Source organism: Trematomus bernacchii, unplaced genomic scaffold, assembly GCF_902827165.1.
Source record: "Trematomus bernacchii unplaced genomic scaffold, fTreBer1.1, whole genome shotgun sequence".
Lineage (NCBI taxonomy): Eukaryota > Metazoa > Chordata > Actinopteri > Perciformes > Nototheniidae > Trematomus > Trematomus bernacchii.
The window spans coordinates 12,814,165-12,840,104 of NW_022987593.1; the positions used below are offsets into that span (position 1 = coordinate 12,814,165).

General features: G+C 39.7%; 1 protein-coding gene across 1 annotated transcript in view; it reads left to right on the forward strand.

Moving 5' to 3' along the window:
- Nucleotides 1-25,940, forward strand: part of ttbk1a (tau tubulin kinase 1a) — a 48,627-nt gene that overhangs the window by 18,611 nt on the left and 4,076 nt on the right. Inside the window, 9 exon segments of the mRNA XM_034129958.1 lie at nucleotides 6,436-6,501; nucleotides 6,702-6,794; nucleotides 7,436-7,561; nucleotides 7,894-8,048; nucleotides 9,131-9,230; nucleotides 9,232-9,342; nucleotides 9,737-9,906; nucleotides 10,805-11,145; nucleotides 13,371-13,549. Of these exon segments, the coding sequence (XP_033985849.1) occupies nucleotides 6,436-6,501; nucleotides 6,702-6,794; nucleotides 7,436-7,561; nucleotides 7,894-8,048; nucleotides 9,131-9,230; nucleotides 9,232-9,342; nucleotides 9,737-9,906; nucleotides 10,805-11,145; nucleotides 13,371-13,549 (1,341 nt within the window).

Sequence of the window (25,940 nt, forward strand, 5' to 3'; positions counted from 1 at the left end):
TGGTTGAGTTTCCTTTAAGCCGTTAGAAAATGAATTATGAAAAGCTACAAAAAATCTGACAGACAGGGTGTGTTCACTGCATTGCAGTACACGAGTTCAATAGATAACTGTGTGTGTGTGTGTGTGTGTGTGTGTGTGTGTGTGTGTGTGTGTGTGTGTGTGTGTGTGTGTGTGTGTGTGTGTGTGTGTGTGTGTGTGTGTGTGTGTGTGTGTGTGTGTGTGTGTGTGTGTGTGTGTGTGTGTGCGTGCGTGCGTGTGATCAATAAGGAGTCATTAGATATTATTGTTTAAGTGGATTATAAAACAGCAGTTTCCTCCTGTTGCATGATGGGATTTCTTTCTACAATTGAATGGAAAAGGCTTTTATTTTGAAAAGGCAGCTCCTGATGTTTTGATTGGTTGTCAGTCAGTAATGAGGTCTGCTGGTCTTTGTAGTTTCACTGGGAGCTTCTCCCTCTTCTTCTTCTTCTCTCATTCATTTATGACGTCTCTGTCAGACTGAGCTCTGAGATATTTTTAGATCAGAGAGTACGTGAGCCATTTACTGTCAGCCTCCTCCTCCTCATCCTCCTCCTCCTCCTCCTCCTCATCCTCCTCCTCCTCCTCCTCCTCGTATCATCCCCTTCTCCTCACTACTTTCTTACTTGCTTCTTTCTTTCCAATATTCCCTCATCTCCATTCCTCTCTTCTCCTAACTTCCGTTTCCACACTCTTGTTAAATCTCCCCCACTTCTCCCCGCCCTTCCTCCCCTCCCTCTCCTCTCCTCCCTTCCGCCCCTCACTGCAGTGTTGTGTTGCAGCAGTGAGATGAATATTTGATGCTCCTGAATGCGTCAGTAAGCGAGAGACCTCAGGCACTCTCTCCCCTCTCTCTCTCTCTCTCTCTCTCTCTCTCTCATCTCTCTCTCTCCTCTCTCTCTCCTCTCTCTCCTCTCTCTCTCCTCTCTCTCTCTCTCTCTCCCTCTCCCTCTCTCTCTACAGCTGAGTCAGCTTCTGTCCAATCATCTGAGAGAATCGCCTCCCCCTTTCTCCCCCTCTGTTTCTCGGATGTACCCCTCTCCCACTCTTCATCTACATACTGCCTTTCCTCTCCTCTATTTCTCTCTCTCATTCCTCCATCATCTCTCTCTCACACACACACACACACACACACACACACACACACACACACACACACACACATACATACATACATAGTGACATCATCACTGATCAAACAGGAAGTCCTTCCAGCTGATTCAGGTCACATGACCAGGTTAGCAGTAGTCACATATCAGTGATATGTGCAGACTAGAAACCAACGAGCTGACCTTAGAGCAGTCGACCTCTGATTGTAAGGTCGTTGCTTCGGTCCCCTGCGGTCGACATAGATGTGTCCTTGGGAAGGAAACGTAATCCTTTAATGCTCCTAATGGTGCGGAGATGTGTGTGGATGTGAGGCTCAGTGAGTGGGTGTGGATGTGAGGCTCAGTGAGTGGGTGTGGATGTGAGGCTCAGTGAGTGGGTGTGGATGTGAGGCTCAGTGAGTGGGTGTAGATGTCAAAGCTCTTTGATGGGTTGAAAGACTGAAAAGTGCTAAATAAGTGCAGTCCATTTACATGTTAGTCCGTCTTTCTCAAACCTGTCTGACTTTGTGTCTGTGGCTCTCAGCTCCAAGGCCATTATATCCTTCGGAAGAAGCATCAATAATCAGCACGTTTATGATATGGATTACTTTGCATGCGATATAGCAGGAACAATATTGTACAGTGCAGCACTATCTGGTGCTGTAGTGAGTATTTGTGTGGCAGCAGGACGGTGTGTGTGTGTGTGTGTGTGTGTGTGTGTGTGTGTGTGTGTGTGTGTGTGTGTGTGTGTGTGTGTGTGTGTGTGTGTGTGTGTGTGTGTGTGTGTGTGTGTGTGTGTGTGTGTGTGTGTGTGTGTGTGTGTGTGTGTGTGTGTGTGTGTTTATGGTTATAAAGGAACATGTCATCCAGTTCCTTGGTGAGATGAAATCGTTTTTAGACAACAATGGAGCTAAATGGCACAGAGGAAAACGATAAATCCAGCCAAGACACACACACACACACACACACACACACACACACACACACACACACACACACACACACACACACACACACACACACACACACACACACACCATGTATACATCACTTCAGGGGACATTACATTGACTTACATGCATTTCCTGGAGACTTATCCTAACCTTAACCATAACCAACACATGTCTAACCCTTACCCTTACTCCATAGGACACCTTATCAACGTAGATAAGTCAGATTGATGGTGGAAACGTTTCAGGTTCAGTTTCTTGCTCTGTTAGTGTGGTCTATTGTGTGTGTGTGTGTGTGTGTGTGTGTGTTTGTGTGTGTGTGTGTGTGTGTGTGTGTGTGTGTGTGTGTGTGTGTGTGTGTGTGTGTGTGTGTGTGTGTGTGTGTGTGTGTGTGTGTGTGTGTGTGTGTGTGTGTGTGTGTGGCTGCAGATGAATAAATCATGTGGATGGACTGAGTAGCTCTGCTGCTTCTCTCTCTGATGGACTGAAACTCTTCTTGTCTTTTCTCCTTTTCGTTCGTCTTCTCCAGATAACGTTTAACTCTGAGATTAATTTCAGATGAGTTATTTTAGATTAAAGCCATGATTTTCTCTCTGCAAGCCTTTGTGGAGTTGTTATCACAGTTCTCAGCCTCCAACAAGATATATTTAACCTTTAAACTCCTCCTTATATCTCTGAAACACACTCTCTCAAAGGACTGTATCTTTCAAATGGATTTATTGATCTCCTCCTATCCTCTTATCCTCTTCTTGCCTCTCATGTTTCCTCTCCCCTTCGTCCGCTCTCCCGTCTCCTTCTCTACTTTTTGGTTTATTGATTCATCGGAGAATCTCCTCTTTTTTTCTGCAGAGGAAGTTTAGGAATCTGGAGATAACTTTCAGATCCATGAGAACAAGTTAAAATCCCAATTTAAGTTTTCCTTACAAGCTTTCATTAATTTAAACCATTACCTCAAATCTCCAAACCTAACCCTCACTAGAGAGAAGAGCTGTATTTCTAAGAATGTATTGATCCTCTTCTCCTACTTCCTCTTTTCTCCTCATGTTTCTATTTCGTTTGACTCAAATTCCGCTTTTCTTCTTCAGTTGGAGTTCTTATTTCCACACTCACCCTATTTCTTTTCACAACACTATTTAAAATGATCAGATAAGAAAAACTAAAAGAATATTTGTTCATAAAACAACATTAAGATAGAAACAGAATATATTATCTATCCAATGTACATCTAACATTTAAATAACAAAATTAAATCTGCTGATGATTAAATAAAATAGGGATGTTAACAATAGTTGGTCAAATTTAGGACAACCATTAATTTTAAATAACAACAAAACAATAATAATTTGCCTTTAAACAATATCCTCTTAAGTGTACTTTCACCCCTATGTTATATAATATATTGTTTACTTTTTTATTTGTATTTTCTTTAAAAAATGTGATTTTATAAAAGTGATAAAAGCACTTCCCCACGTTTTGCTTTGACAGTTTGCACGATGTTCAGTTTGTCACCTCAGTGATTTATGTGTGGTGTTTTATTTTTCATTTCTTTTACGTTTCAGTGTTGTTTTTGTTTTTCTTACAGTTTCCTTTGGACTTATGATTTTGACGTGCATGCCTCCCGTTTCTCCATCATCTCCATGGTTACCCAGGGATGTGAGTGGTTTCTATAGCGACAGAGGGGTCACAGCCGCATCACCAGCCGACGGTCGCAATATAATTGCAGAAAAATAAAACACCTGTTTGTCACCGTCAGAGATTTAAGTGCTGCTAATATTAGATGAAACCTTTATCATGTATTACTCACAGTTTCATGAGGAGCAGTGTGGACCCAAATGCAGGAAACAGGACATTTTAAACGGGCACTATTCTGCTCATTTTAAGGTTAATACTTGTATTGTGTGCCTCTACTGTGACATGTTTACATACTTTAATGTTCAAAAAGATCCGGAAGTAAACAAAGGAGTCTGATGGAGCCATATCAGGCAGGGCGGGAGTGTGTGGGAGAGAAACTCCCTCTGGAAGGAACACATGGATTTTTACTGAAAATACATTTATTTCACACTTTATTCAGAAGAGGCCAAATAAAACAGAACTTCCCAATAAATTACATGTCACTTGTTAGAGGCTTTTATCCAAAGCGACTTACATACTCAATACTGTGGACAATCCCCACAGGAGCAATTTGGGGTGAAGTGTCTCAGGGACACAACGACATGCTGACTGCAGTGGGACTCGAACTTGCTATCCCCTGATTCGAAGTCCATCACACTATCCACTGAGCCACAGCCTCCAATACACAACAATCAAGAAGAACAGGGACAGGAAGTAAAAACAGACGTGACACGGGCCGTTTCTCAATGTTGAGTAAAGCCACTATTTCAAGTATACTACGTCATCGAGTGGCGCAGAAGTTTAAATGCCCAGCATTCGGCGCCACTCGATGACATAGTATACTTGAAATAGTGGCTCTGCAGCAGGTATACTCGACATTGAGAAACGGCCACTGTGTTATGTTCCCTTCTGGACTAGGGTTATCAAAGGGGAGTAACAAAATATAAAATAACCGGGAGAGAGAAAAAAGAGAGGAAACTGATTGCTGAAGCCACAAGGAGATGTTTAATAATCAAAAAGTAAAGAGGGCTCATCAGCCAATTTGCAAAGTAAACTCAAGGTAAACTAAGAACAACTTTCTTATAAAAGAAAGTGACTAAAGTTAAACAATACACAAAGATACACTGGAGCACATCTCCTAACAATTAACAAAACACAGGTTAAACTAGCCGGCCTCACACAGAGACAGAGACAGAGGGTGAGGGTGTTTCTCAATGTCAAGGATGCTTGCTTGGTAGCACATGTCTTCCGAGTCACTTGCTTCAGAAGCGAGGCAAGAATCCTTCCTAGCCTCGGAAAACGAAGAATGGTGGAACAGGCTAACAGGTGTGCAGGTGTGCGTCATATGCGAGGCCCCGCCTTAAATGGAGCGTGTTTCAAACATGAAACCAAGAAATTAGTAAGCACCAACAATTACTTAAATAGAATAGTACCAATTAATGTGAAACATTTTAAAGGATATATGAAGAAAAATATAAATACATAAGCAACTGAGTTAATGAAATGGTTGCCATTAAATTATATTTCATCCCCACTCATTAATAGACAGACACATTTTATCTCCACACAACAATCAGGAAGGTTTGTCGTCATTAGATTGTATATTCATGTGTAAATCTGTTGCGAGAAATTAATATGTAGCACCAATTAAAACCATTTTCTTTCACAAGCTGTCATTTAACCTCGTGAAACAATGAGAGAAGAAGAAGACCGAGAGAGAACACGGATGAAAACACCATTTAAAACGTCATCTTTGCAAATGTTTCATGTGGAGGAAAATGTTTTCTACCTCAAGAACGAACTTAATGAGTTAAGGTGACAGCACTGAAAAATTCAATGGACTGCTTTAAATAAATCCATTAGTCATCGAAGGGAAAGAAGCAGTGTCATAACTTCATGACTCACTGTTAAAGGGAACATTTGGCACGTACAGTACATCTGTATATCCGTCTCGAGTCATGACGTGTCTCCAGTCCTCAAAGGGACATAAACATGTGATCACTTCCTGTTCCCCACACAGTTATGATTATTATCACCATGGAAACATCTTGATTGACCCCTGTGTAATTTGGAGGCTGTGTAGATGCAGCGTGACCCTCTGCTGATGTGTTATTATTTGGATGTTTTGGTTATAATTTGCTTTGTTTACGCCTGAAACATGAATCCAACAGATTCAGGCAGCACATTCAGTGAAATCATATCTGGATATACGTTTTTTTCATAATTACAGCATAGTTAAAATGATATAACTGAAGAAGCAACCCACTCACAGAGGCGGTTAGACGTGGTTTCCACTCCAGTTCAATTTTGGCACACATAATACAGCTTTGAAATGTAATGGGTTATAGACCACTTATTACCAAGACAGAGACATCAGCTTAATCTAGTATTTTGGGCCATTTTGTGTGACACATTAAAGTGGAGTGGCAACCCACGCCTAACTTGTACTGCTCAGGTTTTGGAGCGCAAGCTTTATGCAAGAAATACAAGATCAATGCATTAACATTTTACAAATATTACACATTTAAACCACAGACATGAGGCGATAGCCAGAGAAGAAGAAAACATTTCAATGTCTTTACCATTTGTCGCTGTAGTTCTGTTTGTTCTGTATCCATGTTTTCGGTCTACAGGATTTAAATTAAGCCAAACTTCCTTGTTGTTAGATATGTGTTTATCTAACGGAGCAGCAGTGTGTGATTTAGAAGTAAAGGGTTCAGTAATGATTTATGTGAATAATCTGTAAATGTTCTTCGTCTTGTGTTCAGCCGAGGACTGTGGCGGGTTTCAGAGGGACGGTCCGCTACGCTTCAGTGAACGCTCATAAAAACAAAGTCAGTCTGTTTGTTTGTTGTCTTTCAAATAATTACATAAATAATGTCTTTAATGAAAGTGAATGATGGGAATACCCTACCGTAGCCTATACATAGGTTATATCTGTGTAACACCAGCCGTTATGTGTTGACTACATTTTATTATTTACTGATAAAACTGACATAAACAATAATATTGTTTTTCTTCTGTTTCCCTCCAGGAAATGGGTCGCCATGACGACCTGTGGTCATTATTTTACATGTTGGTGGAGTTCGCCGTTGGACAGTTGCCATGGCGAAAAATCAAAGATAAGGTAAACAAATCAGTATTTATACTCCTGTAAACACTTCTAATATCAACAACAACAACAACAACAACAGTATAACAAGAATATTTTCACATAGTAAATATCAACCTGTTAGAAATACTATTTCAAAAACTGTAGTATAGTGAAGTATTTACATTAATGTTAGATAAGACCATATTCTAAGAAAAATTTAACTACAAAATTAACCCTTTTGCCCACTAGAGATATTCACTTAACGCCTCACTCTCTCTTAAAATTGTTATAATTAAAACCCTTTAAATCAACAACTTTCAACATGTAACTACTATTTTGCACAAGATTGAGCCATTTCCTCATGTTTGCCATATGTTATTTTCTGGTTACCACAAGGGGCATCGCTGTGTAATCAAAAACAATGATGTTGCTAATCACTGACGTTTAAAAACACAACAACAGTGGCATTATGTGAGAAAAACTGGCATTTAAAGGGTCACAATGATGGAGCTTTTAGTTGTAGGTTGGTACCAAGTCACTAAATGTTTTTGTTTTTCTGCTTTTGCCTGATGATCAAAACCTGTTTTATATATCAAACAAATAAAAGGTAGAAATGTACATGAATTGTCATAATGTCACTTCAGCCTAAAGGGATCTTTTCTGTTTTTCTCCAGGAACAAGTTGGTCAGATTAAAGAGCGTTACGACCACCGGATGCTGCTCAAACACATGCCTTCAGAGTTTAATATCTTCCTGGACCACGTGCTGGCCCTGGACTACTACACCAAACCAGACTACCAGGTACACACTGAGAAGTATTTACAATGTGTGCCCTCTCTTTTAGCGTTATCACCTGGACAATAGTTTTCATTCATGAAAGAACATCCATCACATTCATCTGTTTGCAACTTACAAATTATTTATCTAATATATCATATTCCAATTACTTGTATATAGACTCTCCTTGCACTATTTCTATTCTACTTTATTTGTATTTACTTGCACTATTTTATCTGTTTTATGGTGTTGCCTGTGACCTCAGATTGTCATTGTCATATCTACACTGTAGCTATGTACACATGACAATAAGAGCCTTGAATCTTGAAGGACTTTATCCTGTTGTTCTGTCCCAGCTGCTGATGTCGGTGTTTGAGAACAGCATGAAGGAGCGAATCATCACCGAGAACGAGCCTTTTGATTGGGAGAAAGGCGGAGGAGACGTCACGCTGTCGACCAGCACCTCCAGCCAGCCTCAGCAAAACACCCGACCCACGGCCGCCATGGTGGGGTAAGAAACAAACCATCAGCTGCATGAGATCTGCCTAAAGACGAGCAGGAGACGATATGGGAAGCTTCCTGCGTCAATGAGCATTTGTGTTGAACGGGTTTACTCGTTGTCCCCAGAGTCAGAACTACATTTGCAGAGGCAGCTAAAAAAATAAAGTGAAAAAAATGGTGTCCGGTAGCAAAGATATTAGTTGCTGGTACTATCAGAAGTAGACTTTATTTTTTTAATTCCTAATACTGTTAGGGACGTTCTTGGCTTAAAGGTAGTTAAGGTGTGCCAGTTTATATGCCAGCATCCAAGAGGAAGCTATGAAAATGTCAGAAACAGAGCAGAAAAAACACAAATATAGCAAGGCCAAACCCCAAGTGGACCAAACTATTTTGTAAATCAGAAAAATTAATTAAAGGTTGGCTTTTTAATTTAAATGTTGATTTCAGATGAAAATTCTGGTTTAATGCTGTAGAATTGTTATATTATTATTCAATCCATCATCACTGAAAATAAGAATTCCAGGAAACATTCACATTTGCAACGGACAAAACAAATGAACCTAAATACATAAATCATATCCCAATATGTAAAACTGTGACTGATCACAGATTGACCAACAATGCCAGTGACAGCGGGTGGCGCGCACACACACACACACACACACACACACACACACACACACACACACACACACACACACACACACACACACACACACACGCACACACACACACACACACACACACACACACACACACACACACACACACACCCACACACACACACACACACAAAAGCGTCTAACAAGTGAAATGTAATATAATTCTGCACTTTAGTTATAAATAAATACTTTGAGCACAATAATACCCACTATGCCAATGTTTGAGGATGGATAAACTAGAACCCTGTCACAAAAACCAAATGTGAAATCACCCACATGAACTACAACCAAAGGCTGCCTGGATTGTAGAATATCTAATGCTGAATACAGTATATTCATTTAACAGGCAACACATCAGAATGACCTTTAAAGCAATATTTAATAAGTTCCCAATTAGTCTCTGAAATACCAGAACCTCTTGGGTCCACAGAGCCATCGTGACGCCAATCCCTGGAGATCTCGGGCGGGAAAACACAGACGAGGTTCTGCAGGACGAACACCTCAGTGATCAGGAGAACGCCCCCCCCGCCCCCCACCAGCCGCCCCCCCGGGGACACGGGGGCCCAAAACACTGGGGAGACCGGAGAGGCGTGGGAGGACACGGACTTCAACCGCAACAGACTCAGGATCAGCCTGAACAAGGTTTGAAATGCTACTAAACAGCTGATTTGTGCTTCGTAATAAACCGTATTTAGTCTTAATTTACATTATTTTATTTCATATTCTGTTCTTGTATGTAACCCATATTCTATTGACATGTATATAGACTTTTTGCACTACTTTTTATTTTGTATTTTTTTATTGTATTATAAAAATATGTATATACCTATATATACACAATCAACAGACACATTTATACATATGCACACATTAAGACATGATAAAAGCATCAATATATACAAAATAACAGTCACTTCAATATCTTTGAGAAATGTACATTAGTGCAAGATTGTCCATAGCAGCGTAAAAAGTGAAAACTAAAAATGAAATGTAATGTAATTGTTACTGACTTTCATTACTTCCTGTTCTTCCACAGGGGGGTCCGGAGGACGAGTCGGGTCGGGGGGCGTGTCCAGCGTCTCCCGTTCGAGGAGGAGTCCCCGAGTCGCCCACCGGCGGTCGGTCTCTACGATACCGCCGGGTCAACAGCCCCGAGTCGGACCGACTGTCGGCAGCTGAGGGCCGCAACGATGGCTTCGGACCGAGGTGATCTCAAACTACAGAAAACACTGAAGGGGTTTTAAAAACAACTCTCTGCTCCATAGCTTCTCTTGGTCTTAAAATCACACTGTACATTTTACATTTATATAATCAATTTTAATATTTAATATTCCATCCCTCACATACTTATGTATATATAATAACTTGCTTTATATTTTGTTATTGTTCATTTGTAAATTCAACATGTATATTTTCTACTTTATTTCTCGTCTTTTTAATTTCTATTGTAAAATGCCATGTCTTTTTATGCTGCTGCAACACAAACATTTCCAAAATTAGGATCAATAAAGTACTATCTTATCTTATATTATCTTATCTCTTGACAGGAAAAATTAGTCTAACAAAATGGAGGCCGGCTTTAAGACTTGACAAAACTTTAATCGGAAAAACTAAATAGCAGTGTTCCTATAAAGACGTGTCTTGTCTTGGACTAGATGGTTAGCTTTAGAGTCAACTTTCATATGTAAGAAATGACATGCTTTTATTCACTTTGAACTGGTTTCAAACTGATCTTACTTGGATTTATCTAGATTTAATTGAGACTTCTTTTGACAAGCCTTGTGACTCTCTCTCTCTCAGAATGACCTCAACTGACCTGACTTGAAACTTCTTCATCTTGCCATTCAAGATAAGAAATAGGTCTTGACTGAACTGGACTTGGACTAGCTCTCATTCACTTGAAATAGCTTAGTCTAGACTTGGGACTTGTTTAGTTTTGCCATTCATCACTTGAGACAGGTCTTGCCTCGGCTTTGGTCTCAATAAATTACGACTTTACTAGAACTTGTCTCGAAGGAAGGACATGGGTGAAAAATGTGCAAAACTTACAGCTGTTGAAGTCAAAGTTAAACTGAATGTCCTGTGTCTTCATGTCTGTCTCCAGGTCCCGGATGGACATCCTCGGCTCTCCGTCTCGTCACGTCTACTCCTCCCAGCCGGCTCAGATGCTGTCAGTCGACCCCGGTTGCCGTGGTGACCGTCTGGCCAGCGGGCGGCAGGAGGTCTCGGTGGCGTCGGTGGACCAGGAGGCGCACAGCAACGCTTTCATCCGCTCCGTCCCATTGGCCGAGGAGGAGGACTTCGACAGCAAAGAGTGGGTGATCATCGACAAAGAGACGGAGCTGCGGGACTTCCAGCCCACAACGTCAGGAACGACGGACGAGGAACCGGAGGAGCTGCGACCCCTGGAGGAGCAGGAGGAGAGGAGGAGGCTCCGGGCCGCAGGTAGGAGCTCCTGTACACACTGGGAACATTTAAACAATTAAAAATATCGTTTTAGAGGTAAAACATTGAAGGATTTAGATCCAACACTTCTGGATATGGCTTTTAATACCAAAAGGATACCTTAGTTGTATTAAAACAGTACTTTGGTTGTCTGATCACTTACAGTTCTACAAGAATGTTGTCTTATTATAATACAGTCTGTGTTGTAACTATCCATCAATTAAAACTCACCAAGATTACCATAACAATTGTGCCAAAATCAAGCTTTTGAACATTTTGTGTTGATACCCGCACTGTTTTAAATTTAGAGCCTTACAGCTAGGTTTTAGGTAAAAGCGTTACTATGAAGTGTAGCACATTTCTGGCCAAGATATTTTTTCGAATGTAATATTTACTATTACATCCTGAGTGTGGCGGAGCTACAAAGTGCAATTTTACAGCAAAAGTAACGTAACTATCAAAGCTCCTAAAAAAAGTAGCTTCTTAAATGACAATATTTTCATCGACTGGAAGGCAGATTTCTACCAGTATGTCCAATGATAGGTGCAGTGGCGGCTCCAGAGTATTTGTGTTGGGTAATCTATGGTAGGGCTAACCCATACAGTGGTGGGGCTCAAGTCAGTATTTGCAATGTAATTACATACACGCTCCCCCCGACAGTGAAACGCCACGCGTGAGGTTTAGATGATTTCCCTGTCTCAATCCAAATTGAACTGTATGAAATAAAAAGGCACATTTGTCTTGTAGTAAATAAAAAGGGCGACCTGGAGCCATTCCTGCAATTTCCCCACAGGTGAAAGAGTTGACATGCTGAAAACCCAACCCCTGCAGGGGGGTCTGGGGGGATTCTAACATAAAATACACATTCTGGTACTCTCTTGAGAAGAAAAATAAATAACTCTATTACTACATATTTAAAAAAATGAATGCCATTTTTGTTTTTTGTTACTGTGTTCTGAAAGCTGAACCTGCTGCTCCTCAGAGAGAAAGGGGAAGAGGCTGTGTGAATTACATTGTGGATAAGGGTGGATAGCCCCCATTGTTCTGTGTGTCAAAATGAAAGACAGCCCACACACCTATCAATCATCAAACCGTGGGGTCTTATTTCACGTAATGTTGTATCGATGTATAGAGATGTACTACCGCTAAAGTATTCTCCGTCGGGACTTCCTGTAACAACACCACGCCGTTATCGTGATTCTGATTGGCCAGAAGACATTATCAAAGATGTTTTATTGAGAAGAAGAACACTACGTGACAAAAGTTTTCAAAACCGTTTCTAGTCTTCGGTATTTCCAGACAAGTGGCTACTGAAATCAATCTTACTAACTGCTGTCTGTGCAATTTACTCTGCGCGAGTTGACAGACTTTATTTTGCTTACTTTAACATCATTTTTCATGGTGGGGCTAAGGTGGGGCTAAGCCATTTCTTGGTATGGCTGTAGCCTACCCCAGCCATACCCTGGCGCCGCCACTGGATAGGTGTTAGCTTAGCTTAGCACAACAGACGGAGACAGAGTTGTTATCTTGTTAGCTTATAATTACTAAACGTCTTGCTAACTGCTGCTTAAATCACAATGTGTCCTTGTTAACCTTCTATTTCCACAACTGTTCAACAAACCTCATAAAAAGTGTAAAGCAGACTGACTGGGAGATGTTGGATTTGTTTGATAGAGTTTGGCAAGAAATAGTTTCCCGCTGCATCCAAACTTTGTGCTAAGCTACGCTAAACAAATCCTGGACTATTTGTTCTGGCTCGTACATCATCTCAACAAACCATCCCTATATTCTTCAAAGTGAAAAAGCACTTAATATACTCTCTGCTGACTAATGTTACATATAGAATGTGTATTTGTAAGATGACATGCCCAACATGCTTGTGCTTTGGTAATGCTTTAATAATGGCTGCATCAGTATTAACTTTCAAAGATTCTAGATTCAAAGGTTTTATTGTCATATGCACAAAGCTACAGTGTAGAAATGGCAATGAAAATCTTCTGACCTGAGCTCCTCCAACAATGCAACATATACAATAAAATACAAAAATACAAAATAAAAAGTAGTGCAAAAAAGGTATATATACATGTCAATAGAATATGACATATATGTACAAGAACAGAATATGAAATTAAACTATTTATATAAATTAGTATATTGCAAGATGACAACAGGAATGTTTATCGGGGCACTTAACAGTCTCTTGTCAACATTTTGTTTTTCTGCAGGCGAGCTGGTGGTCCGTCCAAAGACCCACACCAGGGAGAGTAGCCGAGGGATGCTAACGCTAACGGAGGAGGAGGCGTCGAGGAGGAGCGGAGGAAGCCCCGCCCAGTCGCCCTGTCACTCGCTGCCGTCAGGACGTCCCCGCCGGAGAGAGTCGGAGCCCATTGGACCTCAAAGACCGGTAAGAGACACAGCCAGCCAATCAGAGGAGGGCTCGGCTCTCAATGTTGACGGACAGAGGAGAAAGTGGACGGCTGCTGTTCAGACTCATCACTCTGATGACTGCTGCTCCACTTCATTAATCTGTCGGTCAACATGCATCTTAAAGGACAAATCCAACATGTTCAGAGGATCAGCTCATTTTCAGATTTCCCCTTCTTTGGCTTTTATCATTGTTGAAGATTTAGCAGCTTTTTACTTCACTAGGAGAACAAGAAACCCAAGGTCAATCCCTGGATCTACGGGATAAATCAGGTGCCAGCATTTGAGACTAGTTGTACAAACTTTGACTTCTGGCGTCAGTAGATTTCTCCTAAAATCCCTAAAGTTAGCATTAGCATTGACAGAACATCAGCCAGTGCAGTTAGTCTTTAGCTAGTGTTTCCTAAGAGCAAAACATCTGAACTCATGTTGGACTTGTCCTTTAAAGGTGTCTCAGTGTGTCTGCAGCTGAACATCCGTCACATGCAGTCATTCTGTTTAACCAGCAGCAGCCAAAATATCCTCTGATAGATTTAGTATTTACTGACTTCCAGCATGGAGAGATGGTGATGACAATCTTCTTGTGATAATTATTTTGCTCCACAGCTGGAAACATTGTGCACTTATTAGCCTTATGTCCTCAGTTAAAGAACATTTTGGGGAGCTGTCATTGGGGCAACATTGATGTTTACTGACAACAGTTTAAGAGAGGCTAAATGTGTTAGCGTTGCATGAAACATTTAAAGAAACTATTTTGATTGTATTAAGGTTTTACTGGCACACTGTCTTCAGGCCATGCAGTCATATTGTGTGTTATTTAAAATGCAACAAAGCTTACAAAAAGCAAAACCATATCCCATGAGTCTTAGCTACTGGCCTGCTGTCAAAGCCTCATGGGAGCTGTGGTTGCTTAAAATTGTTAAAATGTGTTTCTATCCAGTGCTTTAGTATAGTCTTAAAACATGGACAGACCATTTCAGCAACAAAATTAATCATAGGTGTCGAAAAAAGATGAAATTACGGCTGATTTTTCCTGTCTATGTCTGCTTTATTGATCTTTGCTGAGGCAGGTGTTCGGGTCAGGTGTGTTGGTTTATATGTGTCACTGTTTGATGCTGATGGTTTGATCCTTCCTTGACTGTCTGTGCAACCCAGTCTCACGCCATTTCGTGTTATAGTCACGAAATTAATTTAATCTATTGATTCGTGTTCACCAACACGATTTTCGCATTTTTTTCGTGTCACACAGAACGATTTTAAAAGCAATGTATTTCTATTGGTAGTATGTTTCGTGCCTGCACCACGTCTTTTTGTCCGGTCGGGTCTTGGAAGACCAGAAGCTGTGTGGTTCATAAACACATTTTCTTACTCAATATCTTACCCTAAGCCTAACCCTATCCCTTTTATTTTAAATTGTATAATGTCTGAGTTTTTTTGCCGTCCATGAGGAAAATAAATGGCTCAGAGCCTCAGAATACTGAAATCTGTATTTTTTTTTATCTGTTTTTCCTTCTAATTTGTTATTATTTACATTGCTTTTAAAATCGTTCTGTGTGACACGAAAAAAATGGGAAAATCGTGTTGGTGAACACGAATCAATAGATTAATTTTGTGACTATAACACGAAATGCCGTGAGACTGTGTTGGTCTGTGACACACAGAAACATTTCTCAACGCCCAGCTGTTTCCCATCTCTTTGCTTTTGCTCATGATTTTTGCTTTGGATCATGGTTTTATTCTGAAGGAGTGAATGAGAAAAAAAAAAGCATTTCCTGTAGGATTCATGATATTTCTATGTCAGGATGCTGATGATGTTTATTCATCTTCTTTTGTTATGCTGTGTTCCTCATGTTCTCTGACATGTAAAAAGGGTCTCACACACACACACACACACACACACACACACACACACACACACACACACACACACACACACACACACACACACACACACACACACACACACACACACACACATAAACACACTACAATCTTACCGTAACAGACACCATACTGGAGTATAGTTTATACATACACCAAATCTTTCAATAACTTTTTTAATAACCGCTTTCAATAAGTGAGAACCTCAAAAAACACTGACACTGGGCTTGAAAGGTTTTTTTTAGGTTTGGAGAAACATTCCGTACTGACGTTCTTGCTTTATATCTTAAAAAATACATCATCAACCTTGAATATTCTGGTGCTGTGATTTGGGGAAAATGTTAGTAGATCATTATGTTTTGTTTGTATTGGCGCTGACAAAGGAATTGGTTCAACTAGATTGTCGTAGTTTGTTCTGTCCATCGGCTCTCTTTCTGGTTCTATCCCCTCATGATGTTTGAGATTTATTTTCTCTCAATGTTTGCAGGAACATGTCAGATATTAACTAGCATTAAGTCAGAAGTCAGGATTCCATACATATGGCTACTGTTACTTGTGTTCATGCACAGCCACTGTGTTCAGGTTAGCTACATCAAGGAACATCTTCTAGTGTGTTTTGGTGATCCAACGATGCATTTAAGGTACATTTTAAAATGTGAATCAGGTAAACTGCCTCTTAGTTTTCAGACCAAACTCCTTTTCCGTCACTTTACACATACAGAAACCTGGCAACTAATAACAACATGTCATATAAAACATTTTAAAGTATTTGTGTGAAGTAGCTGAAAGTGAAAATGTTATCTTCTCAAATTACTAAAAAGACAACTGTTTTAATAATAAGGGAGTGTTTTATCAAATGTGTACAGAGGCCCGGAGGTCCCAAAAGAGTATGTTTCTTTTCAATAGGGTTTGTGCACAAGATAAGAAATAAATAATCTTTCGGGACTTCCTGTCCTTTGTGACAAAAAAAATAAGGGTAATAAGAAAAAAATGTAAAAGAGAGTTTGTGTTAAACTGACAGCTTTTAATCGTTAATTTAGTACTGAATATTTATAGTTAATAACAAATGGACATGCTATAAAACAAAGGGACAGCATTCTCTTTCTTATGGATGACCAAACCTGACCAAATTGGAAAAGTGATAAGTTATAAGTACAAAGTCAGCATTTATTCAGTGGAGATACATTTGTCCAAAGGTTGGCACTACAGGAATGTAGGACTGGGCAATACCTCATGTTGAGAAAAATACATCACTTTACTGTAAAACCAGGAAAAGACAACTTCATCCAAAATCAAACCTAACTAATTTTGCAAATTAAAAAATATATATTGCCCAGCTCTACAGGAATGATCGTCGGGTTTATTGAAATCTAAAGAGTTAATCCTCCGAGGAGCAGGAACCAGATTATTTCATTACATTAAATATCTTTGATTTTTTTGTATGTGTGTGTGCACTTGTGTATTTCTTGTGAAATGTTGTCCTGATGGTGGCGCTAGAGGGACATATCTGGGGGTCATTAGGATTTAACCTCTGGGGAGTCTGAATATGCAAAGCTGGTTTAATGAAAAATGAATGTGGAATAATTGAATTTCACATTCATTTTCATTTTATTTTTAAGGATTATTATTTGTTGATAATTTCCTTTTTTTTGAATATCTTGACTTTCCTTGTCCATTTATGCTTTTCAGTTCATTTCTACATGTATGTGACCATTTGAGTTATTCATGCACTCCTTTTTTTATTTTTACTAATCAGTCAGGTTTGGTCCTCCGTACTTTTGGTGGCTGCTGTTTACAGGCTGGACGTTATTCCATCACCACTGATATCTCACTTTATCTGCAGCGTAACATCCTAATCCTTTAAGGCCGTGCTGAAACGTGTGCACAAACCCGTCATTAGTGAAATATTCTAGCGAGCTCTGCTTTTATTTCTCGTGCCGATTGTCACCGCTAGACTCAAAGCGAGCTCTCCGCCGCCAACCATGGAGGACCGCCATTCTCTTTTTTACCCCTCTCCAATTCTTCCCTCCCCCCTTCCACATAACTACTGATGCCTTTGCCCCCCCAACCTATCGCTTTAAAAGTACACAGTATGTCGAGTTTGACTCACCTGAGGAGACAGAGAAAAGAGCGAGGGTGCCATTGGGACAACAGAAGAAGAAATAAAGTGATGTTTCGGGGTAAGCACAGTCTAGGAATAGTCCTTTACCTCTGTTCTCTCACTCAGTTTTCTGTTCCTCCTCTTCCTTTTTCCTTCTGTTCAGACATATTTCCTCCCTTTATTTTCCTCCGTCGTGTGTCTGTGTTTTGTGTGCTTGATGACTCCATCTCTCTTTTGTGTTCCCTGTTTTCTTTTTGCATCTCCAATGGTAATTTTTCCTTCAGAAATCCAAAGCTCAAAGTGTCAGTTGTCCAGGCTCAAACTGTCGTAGACTAGTGAGCTACAGTATGTGCAGTGTTCGTGCTGGTGTGTCCTTTTTAAAGTGCTTGTTTGTGGGGGAAAGTATTTTCATCACCATTTGTCCAAGCTAGAGGGATGCTAGTCTGACCAATCTGGCAACCCAACACAGTTAACAATCTTATTGGCTCTCTGTTAACTTTTGTATAGCTTCTTCGTAGTATCTGATAGCTGTAACTGTAGACAGAGTGCCAGATTTACACCAACACTCCCTCAGCTTCCCTCCCAAGTCCCTCCCCTCGCAACCTTTGACCAATCAGCTGCAGGCTTTAGATGTGTGAGAGCACCAATCAGCTCTCTCCTGTCTAACGCCTGGTCAGGGAGGGGAAGGAGACGAAGGCAGGAAGTAAAATATGAGTGTTGGGATGTAGCCTTAGTAGAAACATTTTAACATTTAAATACATTTATTTTTCATAAACAGCCTGCTTGCTAACCTCCCTCCCTCTCTCTGATTGGTCTGTTTGCAGTTGGACGAGGAGAGGCACCAACCGCGGCCCAATCAGCTGAGGAGGCTGGCCTCCTACGTGTTCTCCTCCTCCACCCTGGAGACGGAGCAGTATCCCCACGGTGGAGGCAGCTTCATCCAGAGGAGCCGCTCGGCAGAGAGCAGCCCCGCCCACATCACTGCCGCCAACGCCTCCTTACGCCGGCGCCAAGCGGGCACCCTGCCGACGCCCGGCAGCCCGCGCAGCAGACATTCGGTCCTGAACGTGTCGAGGACGCAGCTGCAGCAGATGTTAGCAAAGCTCATGAACAAGAACAACAACAGCTGAGAGGACTGAGAGACAGACTCAGAAAACACACATGTTACATCGAACACATACACGTGAAGTATACTGATGAAGGGCACACATAAATACATTGACATACATATACTGTATATGCAGAGTCGGTCACACCAGTTTTTGTGGCCTGCGGCCTTCTGACCCCTTCTGACCCCCCACCCCACCAGAATATAAAGTCTTTATAATTTGCACAGTCTGAAGATCTTGTACTGAAGGAGGTGTCATTTAAGGGCAGCAATTAACAATGATCTCATTATTAAAAAATCGGGAAATCTTTGAAATGTATTTGATTTCATACCCAATAAAAAGGGTGTAAAAATGCTCAACCAGTATCCTAAGTAACTAAAGAGATTAACACATCTTTAAATAAGAATACACTGATTTAGTTAAAGTGCCACTTAATCTTAAAATCATGTTTTAATGTGTGTCTAATTTGGGTGTTTTGTTGTAAAACACAAGGAATGCACCTTTAAAAAAAAAAAACACAATATTAAGTTACAAAAAGTAAACTGGTTATAATGAGCTGTTTTTTCCGTGCACTGGTGGCTCTGCATACACAAACACAAACACACAATGATTACTGAAAGCCAGATAATAACTGCACATTTTAATTAAACAGAACAAGCCATATGACTGAACACAGCAGCTCCACTGGGCTGGAAAACATGTATTGTCACACACACACAACACATGCACACACACACATCCACGTAGCTCTACTAACTTCTTTTCAAGTAGAGGAACAGAAGAAGAGGAGAAAAAGTGCTGACAACGGGAAATATTTTCCATGCAATAAACTCTAAAAGCCTCTCTGCTAACCTGATGTTGCACATGCCGCAGACCTGGAGGAAATTATGTGAAACTGAATATTTCCTTATTGTTTCCGATAAAAAAAGAGGAAAGTGAAACAGATTGAGGCTGCTAACAGACTGTTAAGCTTTACAGTATTGGTGCATTTATTTATTATTTATTTTATCTGCTTTTTATGCTTAAAAATGAAGGAGCGATCGTCGAGGAATGCAGGTCGTCCCGGCGATCACGTTTTTTGCACCGAGACTTTGGAGTCGGCGTTTCCCCCTCCGATCATCCCGTCCACCGAGCAATACACACCGACACCGCTTCGCCACGCGTCTTCACCGACACAAAACCAGTGATCCGGAAGTCTCGCTCTGATTCCATGATTAAACGTTATGTGTGTGAAGAGAGAAAGTGTGAGTTTTCTCTGTGAAAAGGATTATCTGAAGGTGTGATCTCTAAACTCAGCCTTTATGACACAAACTGTTACTGTACTGGGTGGAAGTACGGTGGCCCAAAAGTGCCAATATTTCACAGGAAAAAAAAGAAAAACGCAGCAACGTTTTAGCAGAAAAACACAAATTAGCAAGAGTGAATACACGATGACTTTCATAAAAAAAAGTAAAATAAAAACCCCTAATTTCACCAAATTAATTCACAACAATATAGCAGAAGGAAAATAAAAGGACATCACAGTAGGCCTATACATTTTATATATCAATGTTTCAAATACAAATGATAAAACACTACAAGTAGAAAGAAAAGAAAATGGACAATATAAACTACATTCATCACAAAAAATGAAAACAACAAAGACATATTTTTGCAAAACAAATGAACAAACACGAATCACACAAGAATAAAACATAAGCTTCTGTGACGACCTCTCACAATTATGTTTGCTGAATGTAGCACTTGCTAATTTAAGTTAGCTAGTTTCCAATTTATTTGGACTGTTTTTTTAGAAATTCCTTTGTATTTTGCTGTTGAAGGCCACAGAATGACCTGCAGACCGAGCTGTCTCTTTGCATTTAAAGCACCCTGTGTTCAATGTGACGCTTTTTTTAGCTCAATTTATTATGATTGATCGGATGGAGGCGGAGTGCTAAGTGTGTATGAAGGGTTTAGCAGTTTAACCTAATAGCGTAGCCTAGAGCATCATGGGAAAAGAAACAACATTTTGGTTGTTGATGATGCAAAAATATTCTGGCCCTAGTTTGTCGTATGATTGTTGCATCTCTTCTTCAAGCAGCTGTGATTGTATTATTTCGAGATTATGACTTAATGTTTTCTCTGTAATTGGTTGGTCCAGAACTGAAAACAACATTTCTTAACATCACTTGGATTGTCATGAAATTTGATTAATGCGTTCATGGTCTCCAGATGATAATCCCTCTGATTTTGGTGATCTTCTAACACCATCATGAGGTTGGCATTCTTGTTTTTGATTGAAATATCCTAACAATATGGATTGTTGGATGGATTGGCAGAAGTCATCATCCCCTCGGGACGGTTTGTTATAACTTTGGTGATCATGACTTTTTGTCTAGATTACTTTAATCCATCCAAATCTTTAGTTTATCACCAAATTCCTGCATAACCTGTGACATTGATATAAGCCTTTTACTACTAATTAGCTGAAGTTAGCATGCTAACAGGCTAAACTGAGATGGTGAACATGGTAAACATTATATCTGCTAAACATCAGCATGTCAACATCTAGAGATAATGAGATACTAAAGTCATAATCTGAAGATAACCAGCTTTCAGAAACCACAGATGGTCGAGGCTTCAGAGGGTTGTTGTGGAGATTCAATGTGTCATGTGTCACCTCACCTGGATGATGTGTTTGAGTTCAATCCAGATCTTCCAGAGGATGATGTTGATCCTGCTTCATTCAGGAGGATGGTCAATTAGAAATGTCATTGATAGTTAATGTTGAGTTTTTGTTGGTGGACATATTGTAATTGTTGACTGAGAGCTCCTTTTAGATGATAGTTACTGTTTGGTGTTTCCTGGACAGTTATAACGGTTTATTTAAAGGCTGCCTGTCTCTGTTTGAGCCAGCTGACTTAATGAAGAGTTGTAAAGTTGACGTGATGGTCAACCACAGACTGGTTGTATCTGTTTCACAAATGGCTGCGAGTTTGACCAGAAAATAACTTCACAGAGGTCTCTTTCATCGTGCTTCCTCTTCCATCACTTTTTTCTGACCGCTGGATTTCACTGTTGCACTTTATCACTGAGTTGACCGGACAGGCGGTCAGGCCGGGCGGAGGCTCTCACTACATGGATGCAAAACACGGATGCAATAAGTGAAATGTAAGATGTTAGAAAGAAGACTTCTAGTGGTTAACACTACAAATGAAACCCTCAGTTTTACGATTAATTCTCTTTCTTACTGGCAGTTATTAGTTTCAATTAATTTGTGTGAAAATCAACTTGCAGAGACTTGAGGCATCCTTGAACTCGCATCAAAGGACATTTTTTAAAACATGATTATAGTCAGACATAATAGATGATCTGCATTACATTTCAAGTTGATTTCTACAGAAATGAGAACAATGGCTGCCTGAAAGCAAGGAAATCAACTTGATTGAAGATTTTACAAAATGACGAGGAGGAATGAAAAGTAATTAATGTGAAAAAATAAATCACCACTATAAACACATAATCGCTCTAGTGGAGAGTCTTATTTCACATCGCAGTGCGCCATATTCTGCATTTAACAAGCAATTAGACAGAACAACGTTACAGTCAGTAACAAATATATCGTAAAGACACCCTTAGGTAATGTAGCCAGAGTTTGTTTCAGTGTTGGAAACCAGCTTGAAGTGTGTTGTTTGTTGGGTTTTTGAGAATATGTTACTTAAAGTTTCTTTCCTGGTACATTTCTTATAGAGAAATTGTCAAAATGTGTATTTTGATGGTTTATTGTGTGAGGAGCAGTCAGGGCAAAACGCAATCAAATCAGCAAACATCTTACATCCAAGGATTGATGTGAGGACATTTTCAAAAGTGATCACACATGTTATGGTGCTTGGTTTAGGGAATCAAACCGTTTTGGGGTCACACACATCCCAAAATGTCATAATAAATTAACCCTACAAAGAATGATCTTTGTCCTTAAAAATGTACTTTTCTTATAAAGGCTAAAAAAGTGCATTGCAAAAACAGAAACAACCCATTCTCATGAGTTGATTCTTAATCGGATATGCTTAAAAATATAATGGGTTCTTCCTTTAGCCCATGCTTAAACTATTTGACCAAGTTTCATAAATATTAGACCAGTAGGTTTTTCGTGATCAGGCTGGCATACTGAGCCGAAAACATGACATCCTCGGTGGAGGTGAAAACAATAAATAGTTTGCTTTAATGAAGGTTTAAAAAGTCTGTTTAGTTGTTCAGAGCCTCTAGATTTGCTAGGTTTAACTGTCATTGGTTACATAGTGTTTGCCCTTTTTGAGTGAAAGAAATGTCTTACATGAAATGAAATGTCATCAAAACTAAGATCAACGTTGAATGGACAGGTTTGAGAAGATTTATCATGTTTACCCTCTTTCGTCAAATTGCAGCAAAATATCTGCACAAGAGTCTTAATTTTTACATAAAATGGTTAGCGTCTCCAGTATGTCTAGAACGATATTGTCCTTAAAATAATCAGTGCTTGTTCAATCCTGAGAAATTGAGACTTTAAGAAGCTCTACAAACGTGTGAGGCAGTTTTTTTTTGTGTATCCATTGTGATGGTTGAAAGTGTTGAGCTGTGAAACCCTGTTTAATATTTGGCCGCTGCTTACGTCATACCAAAGCAGCGCTCTGTGGTTTGTTGCTTTGAAGACATCCTTCAAAGTCAGAGCTGTGTGTCCTCCAAAAACGTTAATGAGTACACTACATGAGACTAGCTAGGGACGGCCATTTTGTGCAGTGAATCGGTTGCTTTCTCAATGTGTTTAAGGGCTACATTAAGTAAATATGCACCACTTGCTGTTTCATTGAGCTTGAGGCATTTACATTTGCTCAGCCTGAGCATGTCCCTCTGTGCCGAGGCTCCGGTCTGATGGGGAGAAACTTGAGTTTGATTTCATGCTGCTTCATGCTGAGTTCAGGATGTCCTGCCTGTTTTATATTTAGCATAGCGTTACAGTACAACCACTTAGAGAATGTATGAAGTGGACTAGCTGCTAACTTTATTTTGCACGTCTGCAAAATGATTCACCTACCGTACAAGATTGTCACTGATACATGTCAATGTTTTGTCCTGTGTCACAATGAGCGCAGTGCCACATTCAGTTAGAAACAGAAGGCTTTGAGTGTGCTTATGCTGACGATACACTTTAATAAAAAAAGATCTACAGCGTTAAAGATGGTGTGTCGTACCAAGAGACTGTTTACCGACTGTCACCACTCTTTGCATGAGATCTACTGTTTGTACGACACTCACCTCTGACTGTAAAATGACTAAAAACAACACTGTATTGTACTTACAACTAAAACCCAGTGAATATACACCTCTGACTGAAAAACGTCTGTGATTTTTTTTGTAAATAATTCACACCGCTACTAAAGGAGATACTCACGGATCAGAGATGTGGAATCCGGAGCTGACTAGCAGCAAGAGCCTTTTCTTATCATCACATCTTTAACTATGCTGTGAGATGTGAACATTTACATATATTGTTAGTGGAGGAAGTCATGCTGCATGATGCTGCTGAAACATCTTGGACTCCTCTTAATACGTGGCTGTTTGAGTCTACCCATAAAATGTAAAAACACATTTTACTTCACATTTTTGTGAAACATAATTCTTCATGGGATCAGATTCTACAACTGCACTGCAGAGACACAGTTTTACAACCAATGTGAACTTTAAATATCTTTCTCAAATAATATACCGTTTAAAGTATGCACATTTTGGAGAGCTAGATTCTGGCCTGTTGGCCTAGCATCTTTGCAGGTTAACAATCCATTAAAAAGGTTAAACTTTGCAACAATAAATATCTCAGAACAAACCTGTGTAGTGCAAGTCAAAAATACTTAAAGCTAGTAGTACACTCTTTAAGAAAAGTGTTCCTAAAGGCTGTCAAACTGCTGTTAAATATAGTGCTGTTAGCATTCTCTTGTATAAGGACACCTATTAATAATTTTAAGGAGTGCAAAGTTTAAATAAATTAACGAAAAATATGCCTTTTATGACTGAAAGAACACGTCAAATGTAATCCTGTTTGGAAAGTCGTGTCCACTTATCCTTATGTTACAATGTGAAACATATATATGTTTATTTGGTATCAGTTGATTCAAGCTAAATCAATTATTAAACTCTAACTTGATTACCAAATTCCTGATATTTAGTAGAGTTTAGATGTGATCGACAACAGTAGTAATGCTCGGTGGTCAAACTATGAATTAGCCCCTTAGAAATTTTGAAGGTTTTATCAAATGCTAAAAAACATTTTCATCACATGAACAACTCTGTGATTTTGAAGCCTTCATGTCCGGAGACTCTCCTGAAAACTAAGCATGGATGAGTGTGGATCGAGTCAGCCACAAAACATTTATACCTCATGAATCACACACTGTATTTTGCTCCTCGTACACATCCATTTTATTGCATATTTGATATGATAGTTCTGATCTTTATGGAATAACAGGGTGATATTGTACAGATATGTGTCTATAGAGAGAACACAACCACATTGCGTCTTTAGAGGTGAAAGCTCGTCTCCATGTTTAGTTCAACACGTTCAACCGTTTGTTTATAAGATCAGTATGAAACTCGTGTGTCACTAATAGTTTATTCTCAAAGGAACATTCAGATATTTTAAGAAGTCCTACTAAGTCGTTTTTTCCGGATATTCAGAATGTGTTTAGCCTAGCTTAGCATAAAGACTGGAAGCAGGGGGAAACTGCTAGCCTAGCTACTACCTGTACAGTGAGCTTGTTAGCTATCAAGCTAGTTAGCTATCCATCCAGTAGTTAGCTGGGTTTATGTGACCCTTTGAACGACAAAAACAAAACAAATATCTGAATGTTTCTTTTAAAGTTTTTGCAATAACAGCAGAGTTTCTGTTGTCGAGTTAAAGTGAACTGAAGAGCTCACAGTGTTTTCAGTGTGATGATCCGTGAGTGTCTTTCACTTGTACAGTACATATAGGCTTTCTTTTCTATCACTTTACTGTATGATTGTACAGTTCTGCTTGTATAATTTACAGGTAAAGCATGTATTTTAAACTTTTTGTAAATCCAAATGATAACTGTGTACATATATACAGAAATGTAGAAAGTAATTAGGTTGCAGTTAATCTCTAATAGCATGATAATTAGCGGGGTTTAGTATGTATGTACAGGCTGTATGTTAAATCTTTATGAAGGGAAACACTTGAAAATCACCTGTTATCAGACTGCGTGCTGTCTAAGGATAAACTCTGCAATGCATTTTTTTGTGCCTTTTAT